The sequence below is a fragment of the Microplitis demolitor genome, chromosome 4 (assembly GCF_026212275.2).
Source record: "Microplitis demolitor isolate Queensland-Clemson2020A chromosome 4, iyMicDemo2.1a, whole genome shotgun sequence".
NCBI classification, from domain to species: Eukaryota; Metazoa; Arthropoda; class Insecta; order Hymenoptera; family Braconidae; genus Microplitis; species Microplitis demolitor.
Window position 1 is genome coordinate 7,624,361 of NC_068548.1, and position 18,662 is coordinate 7,643,022.

General features: G+C 25.9%; 4 protein-coding genes across 5 annotated transcripts; 3 read left to right on the top strand and 1 right to left on the bottom strand.

Annotated features, from left to right (window-relative positions):
- The first annotated feature begins 1,771 nt into the window (after positions 1-1,771).
- Positions 1,772-6,794, top strand: LOC103574949 (tyrosine kinase receptor Cad96Ca). Its single transcript, XM_008554519.2, has 6 exons — positions 1,772-2,248; positions 4,198-4,466; positions 4,532-5,137; positions 5,216-5,431; positions 5,532-5,888; positions 5,969-6,794. Exons 1-6 carry the CDS (start codon positions 2,188-2,190, stop codon positions 6,509-6,511), a joined length of 2,052 nt encoding a protein of 683 aa, XP_008552741.1. The 5' UTR covers positions 1,772-2,187; the 3' UTR covers positions 6,512-6,794.
- Positions 6,795-7,199: 405 nt separating this feature from the next.
- Positions 7,200-13,574, top strand: LOC103574950 (putative pre-mRNA-splicing factor ATP-dependent RNA helicase PRP1). 2 transcript variants are annotated; one of them, XM_053738384.1, is made up of 12 exons: positions 7,200-7,716; positions 7,792-7,896; positions 7,967-8,091; positions 8,164-8,437; positions 8,500-8,746; positions 8,824-8,972; positions 9,415-9,419; positions 10,600-12,089; positions 12,215-12,337; positions 12,442-12,632; positions 12,718-12,880; positions 13,032-13,574. In XM_053738384.1, the coding sequence occupies exons 1-12, from the start codon at positions 7,600-7,602 to the stop codon at positions 13,157-13,159; spliced, it is 3,117 nt and encodes a 1,038-aa protein (XP_053594359.1). In that variant the 5' UTR covers positions 7,200-7,599; the 3' UTR covers positions 13,160-13,574. The 2 variants fall into 2 exon arrangements, with proteins under 2 accessions (XP_053594359.1, XP_053594358.1); XM_053738383.1 differs by lacking the exons at positions 7,200-7,716; positions 7,792-7,896; positions 7,967-8,091; ... (2 more) ...; positions 8,824-8,972; positions 9,415-9,419 and adding an exon at positions 10,031-10,214 and having other exon boundaries at positions 10,480-12,089; positions 13,032-13,502.
- Positions 13,575-14,210: 636 nt separating this feature from the next.
- LOC103574951 (grpE protein homolog, mitochondrial) lies at positions 14,211-15,527 on the top strand. The gene is made up of 4 exons (XM_008554522.3): positions 14,211-14,450; positions 14,636-15,077; positions 15,142-15,225; positions 15,297-15,527. Exons 1-4 carry the CDS (start codon positions 14,365-14,367, stop codon positions 15,402-15,404), a joined length of 720 nt encoding a protein of 239 aa, XP_008552744.1. The 5' UTR covers positions 14,211-14,364; the 3' UTR covers positions 15,405-15,527.
- A 43-nt stretch (positions 15,528-15,570) lies between these two features.
- LOC103574952 (DNA mismatch repair protein Mlh1) lies at positions 15,571-18,515 on the bottom strand. Its single transcript, XM_014440415.2, has 3 exons — positions 18,190-18,515; positions 18,060-18,123; positions 15,571-17,968 (listed from the first exon to the last, which is right to left on the bottom strand). The coding sequence occupies exons 1-3, from the start codon at positions 18,300-18,302 to the stop codon at positions 15,605-15,607; spliced, it is 2,541 nt and encodes an 846-aa protein (XP_014295901.1). The 5' UTR covers positions 18,303-18,515; the 3' UTR covers positions 15,571-15,604.
- Between the last annotated feature and the right edge of the window lie 147 nt (positions 18,516-18,662).

Consider the following 18,662-nt stretch of genomic DNA (forward strand, 5'->3'; position numbering starts at 1 on the left):
ATTAAATATTGATTTCGAACAAATTCGATTTTGATGCAAAATAATATTCATACTATTCATTCTCGATTCAAATATATTTCTTCATTATATATTTTCAAGAGCTTATAATTTCAAAAACTAAACATTTCGAAGTTTTTTTAATGTGAATTTGTTTTTAATTCTATGAAATTGTATTTTACGGGATTTTTTTTTCGAATTTATTTTGTATTGCAGAAATTTTTTATTTGTTAAATTTTACTTTAAATTTATTCTATCTTGATACAATATCTTATTCAAACATTTTTTTCGATGTTTTTTTTTTTCGGTACTTTCGATTCTTTTCAAATTAGTAACTCCAATGCATTCTCCTGTTGAATTTTTTCTCATTTCAAATTGTTTTTATTTTTTAATTTGTAGTTTCATAGAAATTACGTATAACATATATTTCACTTGGGGACGTCTCTGGTTCCCGCAGCCATTAGTTCGCACTTAACGACAGTCGTTTTCTCTGTTTCTTACTTCTTAGAATTTGTAGTATGCTAGATATACAATACAGTCGAATTCCATTAGCTCGGAACTTTCCCTTAATTTTGACTCCCACTACAAGCATTCTCTCTCCCACCCAATGGTATACATTTGTATGTGTGATATTTATACATGCATGTAGATTAAGAGCGCATGCCTGTAGTTTACTCCTTTAAGGAAAAGGGTGTTCGATAAGTCGGAATTTCCCGGAAATTTCCACTTCGCCGTGAACTAATTGTCCGAATTAATAAATTAGACTGAAATGAAAAAATATTTTCCTATTTAAAAAAAAATAATAATATATTTTAATTTCAATAATTTTATTTAATCATTACCAATAAAATATTTATATTTCTTTTTTTTTTATCAATACAAGGTTTATTTAGTATATGTACAATAATTCGATTATTATTTAAAATCAATTAATAATAATCAATTATTTATAGTAATTTATAAATAAAAATGTCACTAAAATCAAATTATTGAAATACGTATAATTGTTTTTAAAAAATTATTGAAATTATTAATAAATTTATTTACATATTTTTTGAAAATAAAAATTACTAATGAAATGAAAGAAAATAAGGTACTTTTGTCACCTAAATGTTTAAATAAATATTTTACCAAATTTCTAACAATTAGTAAATATGTGGCAGTAAATAATAAAAATATGTATTATTTAAAGAAATGATGGATTCATTTTATACAATAAGATTCTGACTCAGGCTGAAAAAAAAATTTTTTTTAATAATAAAAATCATTCTTATTCTTCTCCATTTAGTTTGATCGTGTTTCCTGAGTTGAATTGACAGCCAAAAGTAATTCGATTAAAAAAATCAATGCTTTGTAAAATTATTCGCACCACGGTGTCATTAAAAAAAAAAAATAATAGGATTCGCAACATATACTCCAGCTATTTTTTGCTAAATGATTTTAGATAGTTTCAATGCTTTATTCATTCATGTAGATCAAATCGTTTATTGATAATCATACAATTTTTGAATAATAAATATTTTAATTGTCATAATTACCTCAGATTTACTAGGGTCATCTACAGCCTTTTCATTGAGAAATTTAGCAATCCTTTGATTGTTGATATTGTTTTAAAAATTGCTTTTGGTTTGATGAGCACTAACAGCAGCAGCACCAACAACTACTAAATACAACTATACTAATATATAGTATAGTGAAGGTGTAACAGGTGGTTTATGCATATCCGTGTTGTTGTATATGTATATATATTATATATTGAGTGGTGGTTATTTGATGACAGTAGTCTGTACCTACTCTCATAGTGATATTATCATCTTGAAACTTGTCGTTATTAATAAGTGTGGAATGTCAATATTTAAAGTAATTAATGGGTTTAAAAATAAAAAAAAAATATTTTTCTTTTTAAACAATTATTAATAGAAGAAATGATGGATTGAAATATAAAACCAATGTGCATGCTACGTTGCTTTAATAGTAGTGTAATGTTCAAATATTGTAAATTAAAAAATTCAAAAACAAAAAAAAATAATCGTTTAGTGTGTTATTTAAATTAACAAATTTAAATTGAGAGAAATATAATTAATATAAAACAATAATAATAAGTAGGTCGTGAAAATACCGACGACATATTATTTTAATTTTATTATATATTTTTCTGCCTGGTATCGTGTGTGTGGTAAATGAAGTGCAATGATCATAAGATGGATCATTGTCGTCGTGACAGCGACTTGCCTAGTTTTTAATTATACAAGTAAGCTTTTTCTTCTTTTTTTCATACTTTTGGAATAACTGCAAGTTCTATAAGTTTTCTTAACATTTAAATGCTACGTCTTACACTTTTTCTATATATATATATATTTTCTTTGTGAAAAGAATTTAACAGTTTTTATAAATAAAAATAATAAAAAATTAATGAGGTCAATGTTACAAAAATTAAAATATAGTACTGTCTTCCTAATTGCAAGCTTTTAAATCAATTTTAATTTTCAGACAATATATATATATTATATTATATTTTATAATGAAAGTTGATACATATAATAATAATAATAATAATAATAATAATAATATAGGTATATGTATATATTTATGTATGAAATGACCTTTGATAATGAAAAGAAAGTGGTACCGACTACCACTACAGAAAAAGTGAGAGGACAAAGTAAAAAAAAAAATTAAAAAACGAAGATAAAGATAGATATTGAAACCTTCAACTCCAAAAAATATATGTCTCTATGAATTTATAATAGAATAAAATAAATATTTTTTATTGTAAATTTAATAATAATAAATTAATCTATTTATTTTATAAATATCATTTTTTTAAATAAAGTTATAAATTAAATAATAGCGTCAAGATATTTTTCTTTCTTTCTCTAATGTTGTGTCCTGTCTGGTTTTGAACGGACACGTCTTTATTCATACTTTCGTTGTCCTACTTTCTTATTCTCTCTCTTTCTTTCTTTTATATATATATACATCTATATAAATAAATAAATATGTATATATTTTAAATTTTCAACATGATAACTTAGCAACAAAAATATTTACATGAGTAGTTAACCGATGAAATTCATATATATATATAGACATATATATATATATATATATATATATTAGGGTGCTCCAAAAAAAATCGATATTTTTTTTTTCCTTAGGCTGATATAGAAACAGTTTCTATATATCGAGAAAAAAATCCTGTCAAAAAATCGATTTTTTATTTCAATTTATAAATGTGGCGCTCGCTCCTTAAATTTACCCATGCTAGTAGCATGGGAATTTTATTTTTTACATAAAAAATCTTATAACTTCATTTGACGTTAAGGAAAAAATTTGAGTCGTAGATATTTTTGTAGAAAATTTTATGCTCTACAAAATTGTTTATGAACGCATAAGCTCTAAAACGTACGGTTCCGAAGTTACAGGTATTTGAAGTTGATGACTTTTTAAAAATCAATTGTATGGTTGTGGTCATGTTTTTAACACAATCTTCACATAATTCGATTTGGAAATAAGTGAAAAATATTATGATGGTATAATAAATTTGTTAAAATGATAATTTTGATCTTAGCTGAGTTTTATTCAAAGTAAATTTAGTAAAAAAAATTATCCCCTTTATGTCATACAAGCAGAAAATAATAATTTCTATGAAAAATTATTTATTAAATACGTTAATTAATCATTAAGTACAAAATTCATATGGATGTTTTTGAAGCCTTTTGTAATAAATGAAATTTATTCCAAAACCTTTATTTGATACTTTCCGTAAGGATAGCAGTTTTGGTGTAAATACCGTTTGAAAGATGATGATTTTTAAAAAGTTATCAATTTCAAATACTTGTAACTTCGGAACCGTACGTTTTAGATCTTATGAGCGCATGAACAATTTTGTAGAGCATAAAATTTCCTACAAAAATGCTCATGACTCAAATTTTTTCTTCAACGTCGAATGAAGTTATAAGATTTTTTATACAAAAAATAAAATTCCCATGCTATAAGCATGGGTAAATTCAAAGAGCGAGCACCACCTTTTAAAATTGAAATAAAAAATCGTCCTTTTGACAGGATTTTTTTCTCGATATATAGAAACTGTTTTTATATCAGCCGAAAGAAAAAAAAATATCCATTTTTTTTGGAGCACTCACATATATATATATATATCTCAAATCCCAAATTCTAATAAATTTTTGAATATTTTAGGTGGTCAATTGACTGATAATACTCCACCGGTAATGAGATTAGATAGAAATTGGATTTTATTAGATTCTGAGCCTATAGGAAGTATTGTCACCCGAGTTCATGCTAAAGATAATGAACAAGATGAATTAATTTACGGACTTGAAACATTAGATCACAATTATAATAATGGTGATTTATCTCTAACAACTACAGGTTCACTATCCCCTTTACCTTTTTCTATTGATAATAAAACTGGAGTTATCTATATTAATGAAACACTTAAAGGACGGGTAAATATCATACATATATATTGTTATTTATTTATTTCTTCATTATCATACTTATCATTTTTTAGGGCGGTGAAAATTTATATTTGTATGTGACTGTTTCCGATGGACAATTAACAGCTAAAAATGAAGTATATGTTATAATAAAAAATAGTTCATTGCCATCATCAGCTGATAATAATAATAATAGTAATAATAATTATGGATCACCATTTTCTTCAAATAATAATCACCACATTAATTCAGGATTAAATCAACATCAACCAATACGTGGACCACCTTTCCTTGTTCATTTTTCAAATTCTCCATTGTCCCCATTTAACCGACCTATTAATTTAACAAGTACTCAACAAAAAACTACAATATTACGACCTGCTCAAATTGATATTAATAATAATAATAATAATAATAATAATAATAATAATAATAATGAATTAGATGAATTATCTATTACCAATGTCAAGACAACGACATTATCAAATATGAATATTTATAATAATTCGCTGGAATCTACAAATGTTGAAGCTAATAAAGAAAATTATTCATATCAATCTATAACTATGACAACTTTTATAACAATTATAGCAATCTGTGCAGTTATTTTTGGTTTAGGAATGGGCATCTGGTCTATAAAGGGTAAAATTTGTAGTTCACATAAAAAATCTATAAATACGGTAAGTACTATATATACATATAGTTAATAATAATAATTACATTATTTCATTAATAAATGTAATAAATTTCATTTTCAGAAAGAACAAATAGCTGTTGGAGTATCAGATATATCATCAACTAATGAACCTTCATTAATTTTAAAAAACTGGCACAATTCAAAATTTTCATCAAATAAATATCAAGAATGGAATAAAAATAGTAATTGTAATATCAATAATAATAATAAAACATCAGCGACAGAATGTATAAAAAAACAAGATGATAAATGGGAGTTTCCACGTCACAGACTCAAAGTTTGTTAATTTTTATTTTACTAATGTTGTATGTATTTAAAAATAATAAAATTCATATTTATTTATATATTTATGTACATATAAATGATAATGTAAATAGGTGTTTTGTATTCTGGGAGAAGGATGTTTTGGACAAGTGTGGAAATGCGAAGCACTTGATATAGATCGAACCAATAGCGGAAAAACTTCAGTGGTTGCTGTTAAAACATTAAAAGAGAATGCGACTGAACGAGAAAGATTAGATTTAGCCCAAGAATTAAGTGTTATGAAAACACTAGAACCACATCCAAATGTTGTTAAATTATTGGGTTGTTGTACTGAACGAGAACCAATATTTGTTATTATGGAGTACATTAGTGGCGGTAAATTGCAAAGTTTTTTGCGTAATATGAGAGAAGAAAGAAATTGTGGCAGACCTGGTTTGACATCAAGTGATCTTACTGGCTTTGTTTATCAGGTAATCATTTAAATAAACAAATTAATTAATAAATTCAATAATAATAATAATAGTAATAATCCTAAATTAATATTATATAGGTTGCTAAAGGAATGGAATTTTTAGCATCAAAGGGTATTATTCATCGTGATTTAGCAGCTCGTAATATTTTAATAGACAATAATAGAGCTTGTAAAATAGCTGATTTTGGTTTTGCTCGAGATATTGCTGCAAATAAAATATACGAACGTAAATCAGAAGGACGACTACCAATAAGATGGATGGCCCCAGAAAGTCTTTATGATAATATATTTTCAGTTAAATCAGATATTTGGAGTTTTGGAGTATTGATATGGGAAATAGTTACTCTGGGTTCAACACCTTATCCAGGTATGGGAGCTGCCGATGTAATGAGAAAAATAAAAGAGGGATATCGACTTGAGCGACCAGAGCATTGCAAGAGAGAACTATATAACATTATGTATTATTGTTGGGACAAAGATCCATCTTGTAGACCTTCTTTTGGAGAGCTTGTTGTTATGGCAGAAGGACTTTTACTTGATGAAATTGATTATATTGAACTTGATCGGTTTCCCAATCATTCTTATTACAACGTTCTTAATTTAAGCGGCGAAAAACTATAATACATTACTTTTTTTTTTAACAACAATGACAACAATTGAAAGATCTGTATATTTTTTTTTATATGACAATCCGTCCAAAAGTGTCTAATAATATTTTAATTCTATAATAATAATAAGAATAAGAATAATAATAACAATAACATTACTCATTAAGTATATTAACCAACATCATTGACCTGATCTTTTTTTAATACTCGTATATATAATATACATACATACATTCATAAATTAATTTATCAATTTATTGTGTGTAAATAAAAATTATTGATTATTCAAAATTTTATATTTTCATGTTTTTTATTTTTTTCTTATTTTAATACATGTATTAGTAGAAAAATATAAATAATGATGATATTTAACGACTTAGCGATTTTAAAGATGGATTAGATTTTATAGTTTATCTGCAAACTGCAAAGAAAATATCCTGATAATATTTATTAAATCGTCCATTAATGTAATCTACGATTTATATTCATAAACACTTGCACAGAACACACTGATACTTTTCTTAATGATCACTAATTAAAACACTATTACTTTTTCATTTAACTGACTAGTGACTCAATTATTAAAAAATCAAAATTAAACAATAATATAAGGAACAGATAGAATAAGACATATGCGACATTTGATGTTTTGTAAATAATAACTTCCCGCCTCGCCGACCGCTACGTATACAACAGATTAGAATTATATTATGTATAATATAATGAATAATATTAAATAATAAAAGATTTTTTTATCATAGTAATATAATAAATGGTATAAGTACAATTAAATAAATATATATATTTATTAATTAAATGTGTATAAGTTTTTTATTTACTGCATAATGTGCGTTGTATTCAAATTCCTCATATTAGCACAAGAAAAAAAAAATTGTGGAAAAAAGGAGAGGCCAAATACATCACATTGATCATATTCAAAACATCATATGTATACCGGTGTGTAGACTAAACAACATAACCTACAATCTAACACTGTTGTTTATTGTTAATTTATGAATTATAAATGTTTACTTTTCTATTGTAGTAAAAAGTAATTTTAATTTATATTTTTGAGTTAGATAAAGACTAAATATAACGATAATGTCAGAAAATATCCAGGGAACTTTTACTTCTGATAAAATATCTAAAATTCGTTGGAATCGTCAAGATTTTACTGAAGCTAATTCTTTTATCACCGGTAGTTGGGACAATAATTCAGTAAATATTCATTTTATTTAAATTATCAGCTAACAATAATAATTAATATTATAAAAGTCTTTAAATTTTTTATAGTTTAATCGAATTACATATTGGGTATTTCGAAAAAGTGAAGATGCTGAAATATATCCCGCTGCGGTCAATTTTTATCCTTTTATTGGTGATGTCACTGAAATTCAGGTACTTATTATTGATTTATTTTATCATTATTAATAATAAATATTAATTTAAAAAAATTTTCTTTCTTTAGTTTATTAGCAAATATTGTTTTGTGGCGTCATCGTCAATTGGATCAGCAAAATTATTGCAGATTGATGAAAATTCATGTAATCTTTTTAAAGAGTTGACATTTTGGGATAATATTCATTATTTTAGGTAATTGAATAATAATAAATTTATTTATTTTTCTATTCATCATAATTATTAAATAATTTTATGTTGATATAGCACGGGTGAAAATGCATCTTGTACAGCATTATCAACTTTTAATCAAGATATAGCTACTGTTGGAGAAGATGGAAGAATAAATTTATTAACAGCTCAACTTAAAAATCCTGTAAGAACGATTGAAAATGCCGATAGCTGTTCATTACTTTGCATTGATTTTTTAAGACACAATGAAATATTAACTAGTAATACCAGAGGACATATGAAACTTTGGGATCTTAGAAACGATCAAGATAAACCAGCAACAACTTTTATGCTTCCTGATCAACTCAAAGTATGTATTTATTAAAATAATAATAATAATTTAAATTGAAATTAATATAAAAAAATTTTTAGACAGAAGCTACGGATATAGCCCATCATCCAACTCAACGACACATTGTTGCTGCAGGTGGAGGTGATGGTAGTCTTTCAGTTTGGGATTTACGTCAAAGTACACATCCTATATCACAACTTTTAGCTCATTCCCAAGCAGTTAGTGAAGTTATGTTTCATCCAGATAGACCAAATAATTTATTTACTTGTTCTATTAATGGTGAATTATGGCATTGGAATAATGTTCATGGCTCTAAATTAAATCTTGGTAATATTATTTCATCTTTTTTTTTTACATATATGAAAAAAAATATAATAATAATAATAAATTTATATAAATTTTAGATAATGATAGCCATTGGTTAGCAACACGTGGAATTGATGCTAAAGTAAATATTACTGAACTATGTGCGCCATTGCATAAACCAATAAATAGTTTTGATATTGATAGATCCACTTTACTTTTCGGTTGTGACAATGAAGCCATGTATTCTGTTAAAAATATTATTATTTAAACATTATTTTATCTTAATTATTAAATTGCTATTTTAAACTGATATTTATTTTACTATGCATATTTTAAATCCTATCTTTATTTTTAACTTCCCGCTATGAAAATTGAAAATTTAAAAAAAAGGGAAGTTATTGGTTTTGATCCGATTTTCGAAAATCGAGTTTTCCTGGATGGACGTCCGTGTGGATGTGTACGTATGTGTGCAAACTTTTTGTGTCCGACGATATCTTTGGAACGAATCAACCAATTTGAACGTTCTTGATGGCAATCGAAAGAACTTACCAAGTCTTAGAATCAGTGCAGCCAGATCGTGCAATATTTTACCTCCTCCTGCTATTACACTACATGCTATTTCACCTCTGGAAGGGGTAAAAATATCACACGATCTGGCTGCACTGCTTAGAATTGATTAGATTTTGGAGTCGATGTCATGTAGTTTACAAGTTATACGAAAAATAAAAATTAAAAATTTTTTTGTTTTAGGTTTTTTGCGTATCTCATAAACCACTTGCCCAATTCACCTCAAAATGTAATTAGTTCTAAGTCTTGGTGAACTTTTTCGATTGCCACCAAGAATACTTGAATCGATTCATTCGTTCCAAAAATATCGTCGGACAAAAATTATTTTTTTTTTCAGTGAAATCTGTGTTTTGTTGGTCTAACAGTTTTCTGAGCTCGGGGAGCTCCAAAATTTACAAGTAATAATGCATTCAAGCTCTCCGAGCGGGGAGTTCTGGGGCTGGCCCGCAGGGTCAAGCGGCTTTCAGATTTTTTTTTTATTATGAAAATAGTGAAGTAGCGCGATCTATGAAATTGTCCTATAGCGATAGAGCAGCATATACCAGTGCTGCTGCTGTTACACATGATATGGTGGTGATAAAATGAAATTAGTTTAATTACTCTTTTTGATTATTATTATTATTATTATTATTATTATTATTATTATTATTATTTGCTGCTTTGCTGACTCGTGAGAAAAGGAAATTGTAGTATAGTTAGAGACGATAGAGTATACAAAAATTGGAAAAAAAAAAAAAGGTATTGAGCATTCGGTAGTGTGGTTCAGTGTGGTTTCAAGAAGTGTGTGTTGCCATTTTGTGACGCACCTCGTGGTTAAAATTTTGTAAACAAACTAAACGTATAATTAATAATAAAATAGATAATATAAGACAATGTCGAAACGACGAATTGAAGTCTTGGATCCATTTATTAAGAGAAAGCGGTAAGATATTGTTTGTTACATTATAATATTGTATATTTTGTTATTTAACCATTCGCTAACAACATGTTATCCTTCGGTTGTTTCGGTAAATCTGCTTACCTGCCATTTATAATATATCACAATTATTTAGTTTTTCTCTGTAATTGAGTGATAATTTATTTTTATCAATTAAAAATTATTATCGTATACATAAAAAGTAGGCCTTATTGTTGAATCCTAATCAGTGGTTCTCAACTTTAAAAAGTATAAAATTAATTTTTTTCAGAGATGAAGCCAAACTTGAAATGGCTAGTTCAACAGCAGCAGCATCATCATCATCGTCGTCGTCGTCGTCATTATTATCATCAACAACAACTGGTGCAACGGCAATATCAACAATATCAAGTGGATCATCCGGAGTAACTGGAGCAAATCTAAAATTATCATCTCCTGGACAAATAAATCCTTATACAAAGTTACCTTTTACACCACGTTATTATGAATTTTATAAAAAACGAATAACATTACCAGTATTTGAGTATAGATCAGATTTTATGCGTTTATTAAATGAATATCAATGTATTGTATTGGTTGGTGAAACTGGATCTGGTAAAACAACCCAAATACCACAATGGTGTGTTGAATATTCAACTCAAACAGGTACAAAAGGTGTTGCTTGTACTCAACCCCGTCGAGTTGCAGCAATGAGTGTTGCACAGCGTGTTTCTGAAGAAATGGATGTTACATTGGGTGAACAAGTTGGTTATAGTATACGTTTTGAAGATTGTAGTTCACCATATACTGTTCTTAAATATATGACTGATGGTATGTTATTAAGAGAAGGAATGTCTGATCCAATGCTTGAAGCTTATCAAGTTATTTTACTTGATGAAGCTCACGAACGAACTTTAGCAACAGATTTACTTATGGGTGTTCTTAAAGAAGTTACTAAACAACGGTCAGATTTAAAATTAGTTATTATGAGTGCAACTTTAGATGCTGGTAAATTTCAACAATACTTTGATAATGCACCATTAATGAATGTACCAGGTCGTACACATCCAGTGGAAATTTTTTATACTCCAGAACCAGAACGTGATTATTTAGAGGCTGCTATAAGAACAGTTATTCAAATTCATATGTGTGAAGAAGTATCTGGGGATTTATTATTATTTTTAACTGGTCAAGAAGAAATAGAAGAAGCTTGCAAAAGAATAAAACGTGAAATGGATAATCTTGGACCAGATGTTGGAGAACTTAAATGTATTCCACTTTATTCAACTTTACCACCAAATTTACAACAAAGAATATTTGAACCAGCACCGCCAAATAAACAAAATGGTGCTATTGGTAGAAAAGTTGTTGTATCAACAAATATTGCTGAAACTTCATTAACAATCGATGGTGTTGTATTTGTTATTGATCCTGGATTTGCTAAACAAAAAGTTTATAATCCTCGTATACGTGTTGAATCATTACTTGTATCACCAATAAGTAAAGCATCAGCTCAACAACGAGCTGGACGTGCGGGTCGTACAAGACCTGGTAAATGTTTTAGATTATATACTGAAAAAGCATATAAAAATGAAATGCAAGAAAATACTTATCCTGAAATTTTAAGATCTAATTTGGGAAGTGTTGTACTACAATTAAAAAAATTAGGAATTGATGATTTAGTACATTTTGACTTTATGGATCCACCAGCACCTGAAACACTTATGCGAGCATTAGAATTGTTAAATTATTTAGCAGCTTTAGATGATGATGGTAATTTAACAGATTTAGGTGCTATTATGGCTGAATTCCCATTAGATCCACAACTTGCTAAAATGTTGATTGCATCTTGTAATCACAATTGTAGTAATGAAATTCTCAGTATCACTGCTATGTTATCAGGTAATGCAACAACAATAATAAAATTAATAATAATAGTATATAATATTTAATTTTAAGTTAAGCTAAATAAATAGTATTGTAATTAATTATATTGATTTTTATATTGATAATTGATGTGATATTAGTCCCACAGTGTTTTGTAAGACCAAATGAAGCCAAAAAAGCTGCTGATGATGCAAAAATGAAATTTGCACATATTGATGGAGACCATTTGACTTTACTAAATGTTTACCATGCTTTCAAACAAAGTAAGTTGATTAATTAAATAAATAAATAACATGCAATTTGGGATATTTATATTACTATTATCATTATTATTATTATTATTTTTTTTTTTTTTTTTATATAAAAGGTATGGAAGATCCGCAGTGGTGTTATGATCATTTTGTTAATTATCGATCGTTAAAAAGTGGAGATAATGTACGACAACAATTGAGCCGAATTATGGATAGATTTTCATTAAAAAGAACATCTACTGATTTTACATCTAAAGATTATTATATAAATATTAGAAAAGCGCTTGTTGATGGATTTTTCATGCAGGTAATTCTTCTTATTATTGTTATTATAAGTCTGTTTGTGTATGTTTATTTCATTTTTGTAATAAATTAATTTAATTTAACAACAGGTAGCACATTTAGAAAGAACAGGACACTATTTAACAATAAAAGATAATCAAATGGTACAACTACATCCTAGTAGTTGTTTAGATCACAAACCTGAGTGGGTTATTTACAATGAATTTGTTTTAACGACAAAAAACTATATAAGAACAGTTACAGACATTAAACGTACGTATTAAACAATAATTAATATTAATAATAATAATATTAATTTTTCTAATAATTATTATTATTATTATTAATAATTCTTACAGAAAGAGATATACTCTCTTACGGCATTATTTTGCTAATATTAATAATATTAATATGTAATTTACAGCTGAATGGTTATTAAAAATAGCACCTCAGTACTATGATCTTCAAAATTTCCCTCAATGTGAAGCAAAACGACAATTAGAAGTAATTCAAGCGAGATTAGATTCTAAACAGTATCAAGAAGGTTTCTAATTCTAATAAGGATTTTTCAACATTTAGTTTATTTTGAAAAATTAAAAGTAAAAATAAAAAAAATAAAGAAATAATAATATTTTAATGACATATATTCAGTTGAGTATTTATAACATGTAAGGCAACACCGATGATATGGGTTCATTATAATAATGTTTCCCATTATAATATTATTATTATTATCATTAAATACATAATGGCATTTCTTTTGTTATTGCCTTCATTATCGTCTTAATAGTGCATTTTTTATGAAATCTACGTAATAATAAAATTAAAAATATTGGCCAACACTAAAATTATTTTCGATACTATTATTATTTATCACTAAATGTATTAATTATAAACAATAGTTATTATAAAATTTCAATTTAACGTATTTAGATTATGATAATTATTACGTTACAAAAACAATTATTTTAATTTAATTAATTCTTTAAATACATACTTTTTTTTCTATTTTATAGTCGTATTAAGATTACTATCTTGTAACGTAATATCAATAGTAAAGCACTTTTATTGTAATAATTTATGGAAAAAAAAAAAAAAAAAAATATATATATATATATAATTTCAGGAAAAATAATAATTGACATTAATTAAAATCAAATCCACATGTAACTTTTATTGTTTATTTTAAATAAAATTATCTTTTATTTTTAAAAAGTTAAGTTGATACCTAATCCATTTTTAACATGTTAATTTTCCACTTATTGTAAATATTTGATAGCGTTAAAAGAATGAATTTAAAAAAAAATAGGCATCAGAAAGTGTGAAAAAAAAACATATATTTCATTGTATCTATTCATTCCAATAAAAACAAAAGTATAGAAAAACCTGGTAATCATTAAATTTAATATCTATATGGCACGCTAAATTAACATACATTTTTAACTATTACAGAATAAAACAAAAATTTTTTCTTAAAATATAAAACAAGAAATTTTGATTATATTCTTTAATATTTTACTATAAAAAAAAAATCAAATAATAATGCGTAATATATGGGTAAGCGAATACATTTATTTCATCATTCTCGCCAGCGAAAGCAAAAGAGAGAGAGAAACATTTAACACACACACAAATGATCACTTGGATCAACTTTGCGTACTTTACCGCTTTACGTTTTACTGCGCTTCACCATTCATATTAATATTGACGACATTAACTCAACTACAATATAAAATTAATTGAATAATCTTTAAAAAATGGTTTCAATGACATTGCCAATGGTAGGAAAGCTTACTAAACTTTCTTTGGATCATTTTTACATTAGTACGAGAACAATTTTAAGGTATGATTATAATCATAGTTAGATAATAAATTATTTAAACCATGCATGTTTAATAGAGGTTAAGTATTTAAATTATTTCAAGTTTATCTTTATGTAGTTTAACAAAAAATAAAAATTATTATTATTATTATTGTTGTTATTATTATTATTATAAGTGTAGAAATAAAAAAAAAAATAAAATTTAGTAACAGGACCTCACAAACATCAATAAATAATTTATGTTATCAAATAAAAAAATTTGGTACGGAGCAAAAAAAAGTTGATGAAAGCAGTAGTTCATCACCACCACCATCAATCGAACAAATGACAGATAATGAAAATAAATTGAAGTCCGAAATCGAATTATTAAATAAAGAATTAATGTCGTTGAAAGAACGAAATATTGAACTAGATAATAAATACAAACGTGCATTGGCTGATGGGGAAAATTTACGAGTAAGATTGACTAAACAAATAGAAGATGCTAAATTATTTGGTATTCAAGGATTTTGTAAAGATTTATTGGATGTTGCTGACATTTTGGGTAAAGCTACTGAAAGTGTACCTAAAGATCAACTTACTGAACGTAATCCTCATTTAAAAACTTTATATGAAGGATTAAGAATGACTGAATCACAATTACATAAGGTATATTTACTTATTGAATTCGTTTTTTATTATAAATTTAATAATTTATTCATTTACTTTTAAGGTATTCAAAAAACATGGATTAGTTTCTGTAAATCCTTTAGATGAAAAATTTGATCCCAACCAACATGAAGCTCTTTTTCAACAGGTATATAATATATTTATTTTATTATAGCAATTACTTAATAATGTTGTTGACAATAAATATTTATTTTTTAGGAAGTTCAAGGAAAAAAGCCAGGAACTGTTGTAGTTGTATCAAAAGTTGGTTATAAATTACATGAAAGAATAGTAAGGCCAGCACTAGTTGGAGTTGCCAAAGGTTAATTTATAATACGTGACAATTTATTCGTTATACTAATTTTTTTCTTTTTTAATTATAAATTCAATTGTATTTAATTATAAAATTACTTAAATATGATTAATAAAATGAAGAAAGATTACAAATAATGAATTTTATTAAATATATTTTTATTACCAATCTGTAAAAAAATATTAAGTATATACAAATTATAATAATGATTAAATTAACAACGTTCAAATACTTTATATAAATTAGGTAAACTGGCAATTTGTAAAATACTTGAGTCATGAGCAAATTCTTTTGGTGGAAGTAAACTTGATTTTATCGCAGGAAAAAGAATATGCTCAATTAAATATTTCCAGTTATTATTATCACTATTGGCATTTTCTTGTTTTTCATAATAATTTATATTACTATAAAATTTAGCAGTTTCTCTACAAATACCATCAAAGCATTTTTGCTCATTAGTCCAATCAACTTGAGTTGCAAGCCGACAAATGTACATTGGCAATTCTCCGGCTACATAAGGACAATAATCTTCTAACAAAACTGGTAATGATCTAATTAATCCATTTTTAGTAATAACAATAGAAAAATATTCTTTTAACATATCAGCTTTACTAATTAATAAGTTACTAATTTTTTCAGCAACAGCTTCTTTAGATTCTTTATCTGTTTCAGATTTTTTAGACCATCCAGACTCAGGATTATCTAATCCTATTTTTGCCAACTCAATTAATGATAAACTTGATGAAAATTTCAGTACTCCATAATTTGCAAAATCATAAAGCATTATTTCATAAAATAATTCATTAATTAAATGTTTTGTTTTACAAATATATAAATTAACATCACTTTGAAATAATACTAAATTTTCATCAATACATCCAATAAATATCATTTCAGATAATATTTTTCTTAATCCTCTATGATAATTATCCTCAATATTTTTACGAAGTTTTAAAACACTAGTCAGTTCTACTTTACGACGAAAAGAATTTATTGAATATGATTTAAATGGTAAATTATTTTTTTCTTCAATAAGACATTTCTTGTCATCATTATCATCAGTATTATCATCATTGTTAATTGAAATTGATTCTTTAATATTATTTGAATTGGTTGTTAATTCTTCAATAATATCTGAAAACAATGGATTAAATTCTAATTGTTGCTGTTGATAATCAACTTTTTCTTTATCATTACCGTCAAATTCTTTTAAATTATTAATTTTTATATTATTATTTTGCGAATTACAAGGCTCTTGAGATTCACCAAATAAAAGTTGAACTTTTTTTAAAGCTCTGTCAGCTGGCTCAGATATTATAGCAGACTCATCATCATCATCATTATTATGATTATCATCATTAGTTGTTGTAGTCTCCTTGAATGAATTTTCATCGGTAAATAATTCGATAATTGAACTACTTTGAGTTTCAGTCAATGTCTCATTATCATTATTGTAATTGACTTTATTTAATTCAATATCTTCATTATAGATATCAGTTAATAAATTATTGCTATTATTTTTTTGTGAATTAATAGTAAAACGAAATTTTTCAAGCTTCTGTTCCTGATGATCAGTACGAATCATTTGTTTAGCTTGAATTTTATTTTTATTAACATTTGATATTGTTGTTGTTGATAATGTTGATGGTGTTGAAGATGTAAATTCTGGAAGTACTTCCGTTAAAGCTTCTTTAGTAACATCAACTTGAGGTAATCTAGCTTGAGCATAAAAAGTCCTTGAAGCACTATTACAAGATAATTTTTCATCTAATGCACCTTTAACTCGTTCAACAATAGCTTCTTCATGTAAAAATTTAACTTGAGATTTAGTAGGATGAACATTAACATCAACATTATTTGGATCTATTTCAAGTGAAATATAACACCATGGATGAGTTTTTTTTGGTAAATAAATAGAATATAAATCATCCAACATTTTTTTAATTGACGTAGATTCGACAAGCCGATTATTTATAAATAATAAAAATAATAATTTTTTATTTGAATAATTTGGATTTGTAATTAAAGCTTCAAGTTTAAATTTATAAGCTGAATCATCAAGTTTTATTGATATTAATTCACGGGAAATTGTTGGGCCAAATAAATTTTTAATATTATTTATCTTTGTTGATTTAAAAGGAGTACGTACATATGGTGTATTTTCACCTTGTTTTTTTAAAGTAAATCCAACTGATGAATTATGAATAGCATAACGTGTAACAACTTCAGTTATAAGTGTGAATTGTTCACTTATATTATCAAGAGCTCTTTTACGTTGTGGAACATTGTAAAATAAATTTTCAATAGTTATTGTAGTTCCTTGATTACCAGCTAATACTTTTGGAGGTCCTTTTAGTTTACCATCTATATAAAAAGCTTTATAAGCAACTTTATCTTGAGCTGTTTTAGTTGTTATCGTTAATTGAGCTACATGACTGATACTGGCTAGAGCTTCACCACGAAATCCGTATGTTGATATTGTATGTAAATCCTCAAATGTCTGTAATTTACTAGTTGTAAAACGCTCACATACTATTTCAAGATCATCTTTACGGATTCCAGTACCATTATCTTGAATCTAATAATTATTTATTTAATTAATTTTAATTATTATTATTATTATTATTATTATTATTATTATTATTATTATTATTATTATTATTATTTACCTGTAATAGTTTTAATCCACCATCTTTTATTGTTATTTGAATATCTGTTGATTTAGCGTCAAGACTATAAATAAAAATGAAAATCAATTATAATTATTGTTACGCTAGATATTTGAAAACAATGATTTACCTGTTTTCTATTAATTCTTTTAAAGCATTTGCTGGTTTTTGAATAATTTCACCAGCAGCAATACGATTAACAACAACTTGATCAAGTTTTTTTATTTTTGCCGGTAATGCCATTCTTTGCCTTTCATTAATTATGCATATTTCAATATAAATTTTAATTTAAATATAAAAAATATATGAAATAAGCTGCAGTTGACTTTTTTTCATCAGAATAATAATAAAGAGTAGTAATGTTATATAGAGAAATGACAAGGTGAGAATTGAGAAAAAAAATAAGATTGTTGTTTTTCCATGACTACAAACAAGGTTACAAGAAACACTATTCTAGTAACCTTGACTACAAATGTGAGGAAAAACAAATCTTTGGTATACATATACGATCACCAGATGTCAGTTTTGAATTTTTTTTAAATAGGTTTAAGTTTTATGATCGTAAAGTTAGCACATCAGACAAAAAAAATTTTTGAAATCGAT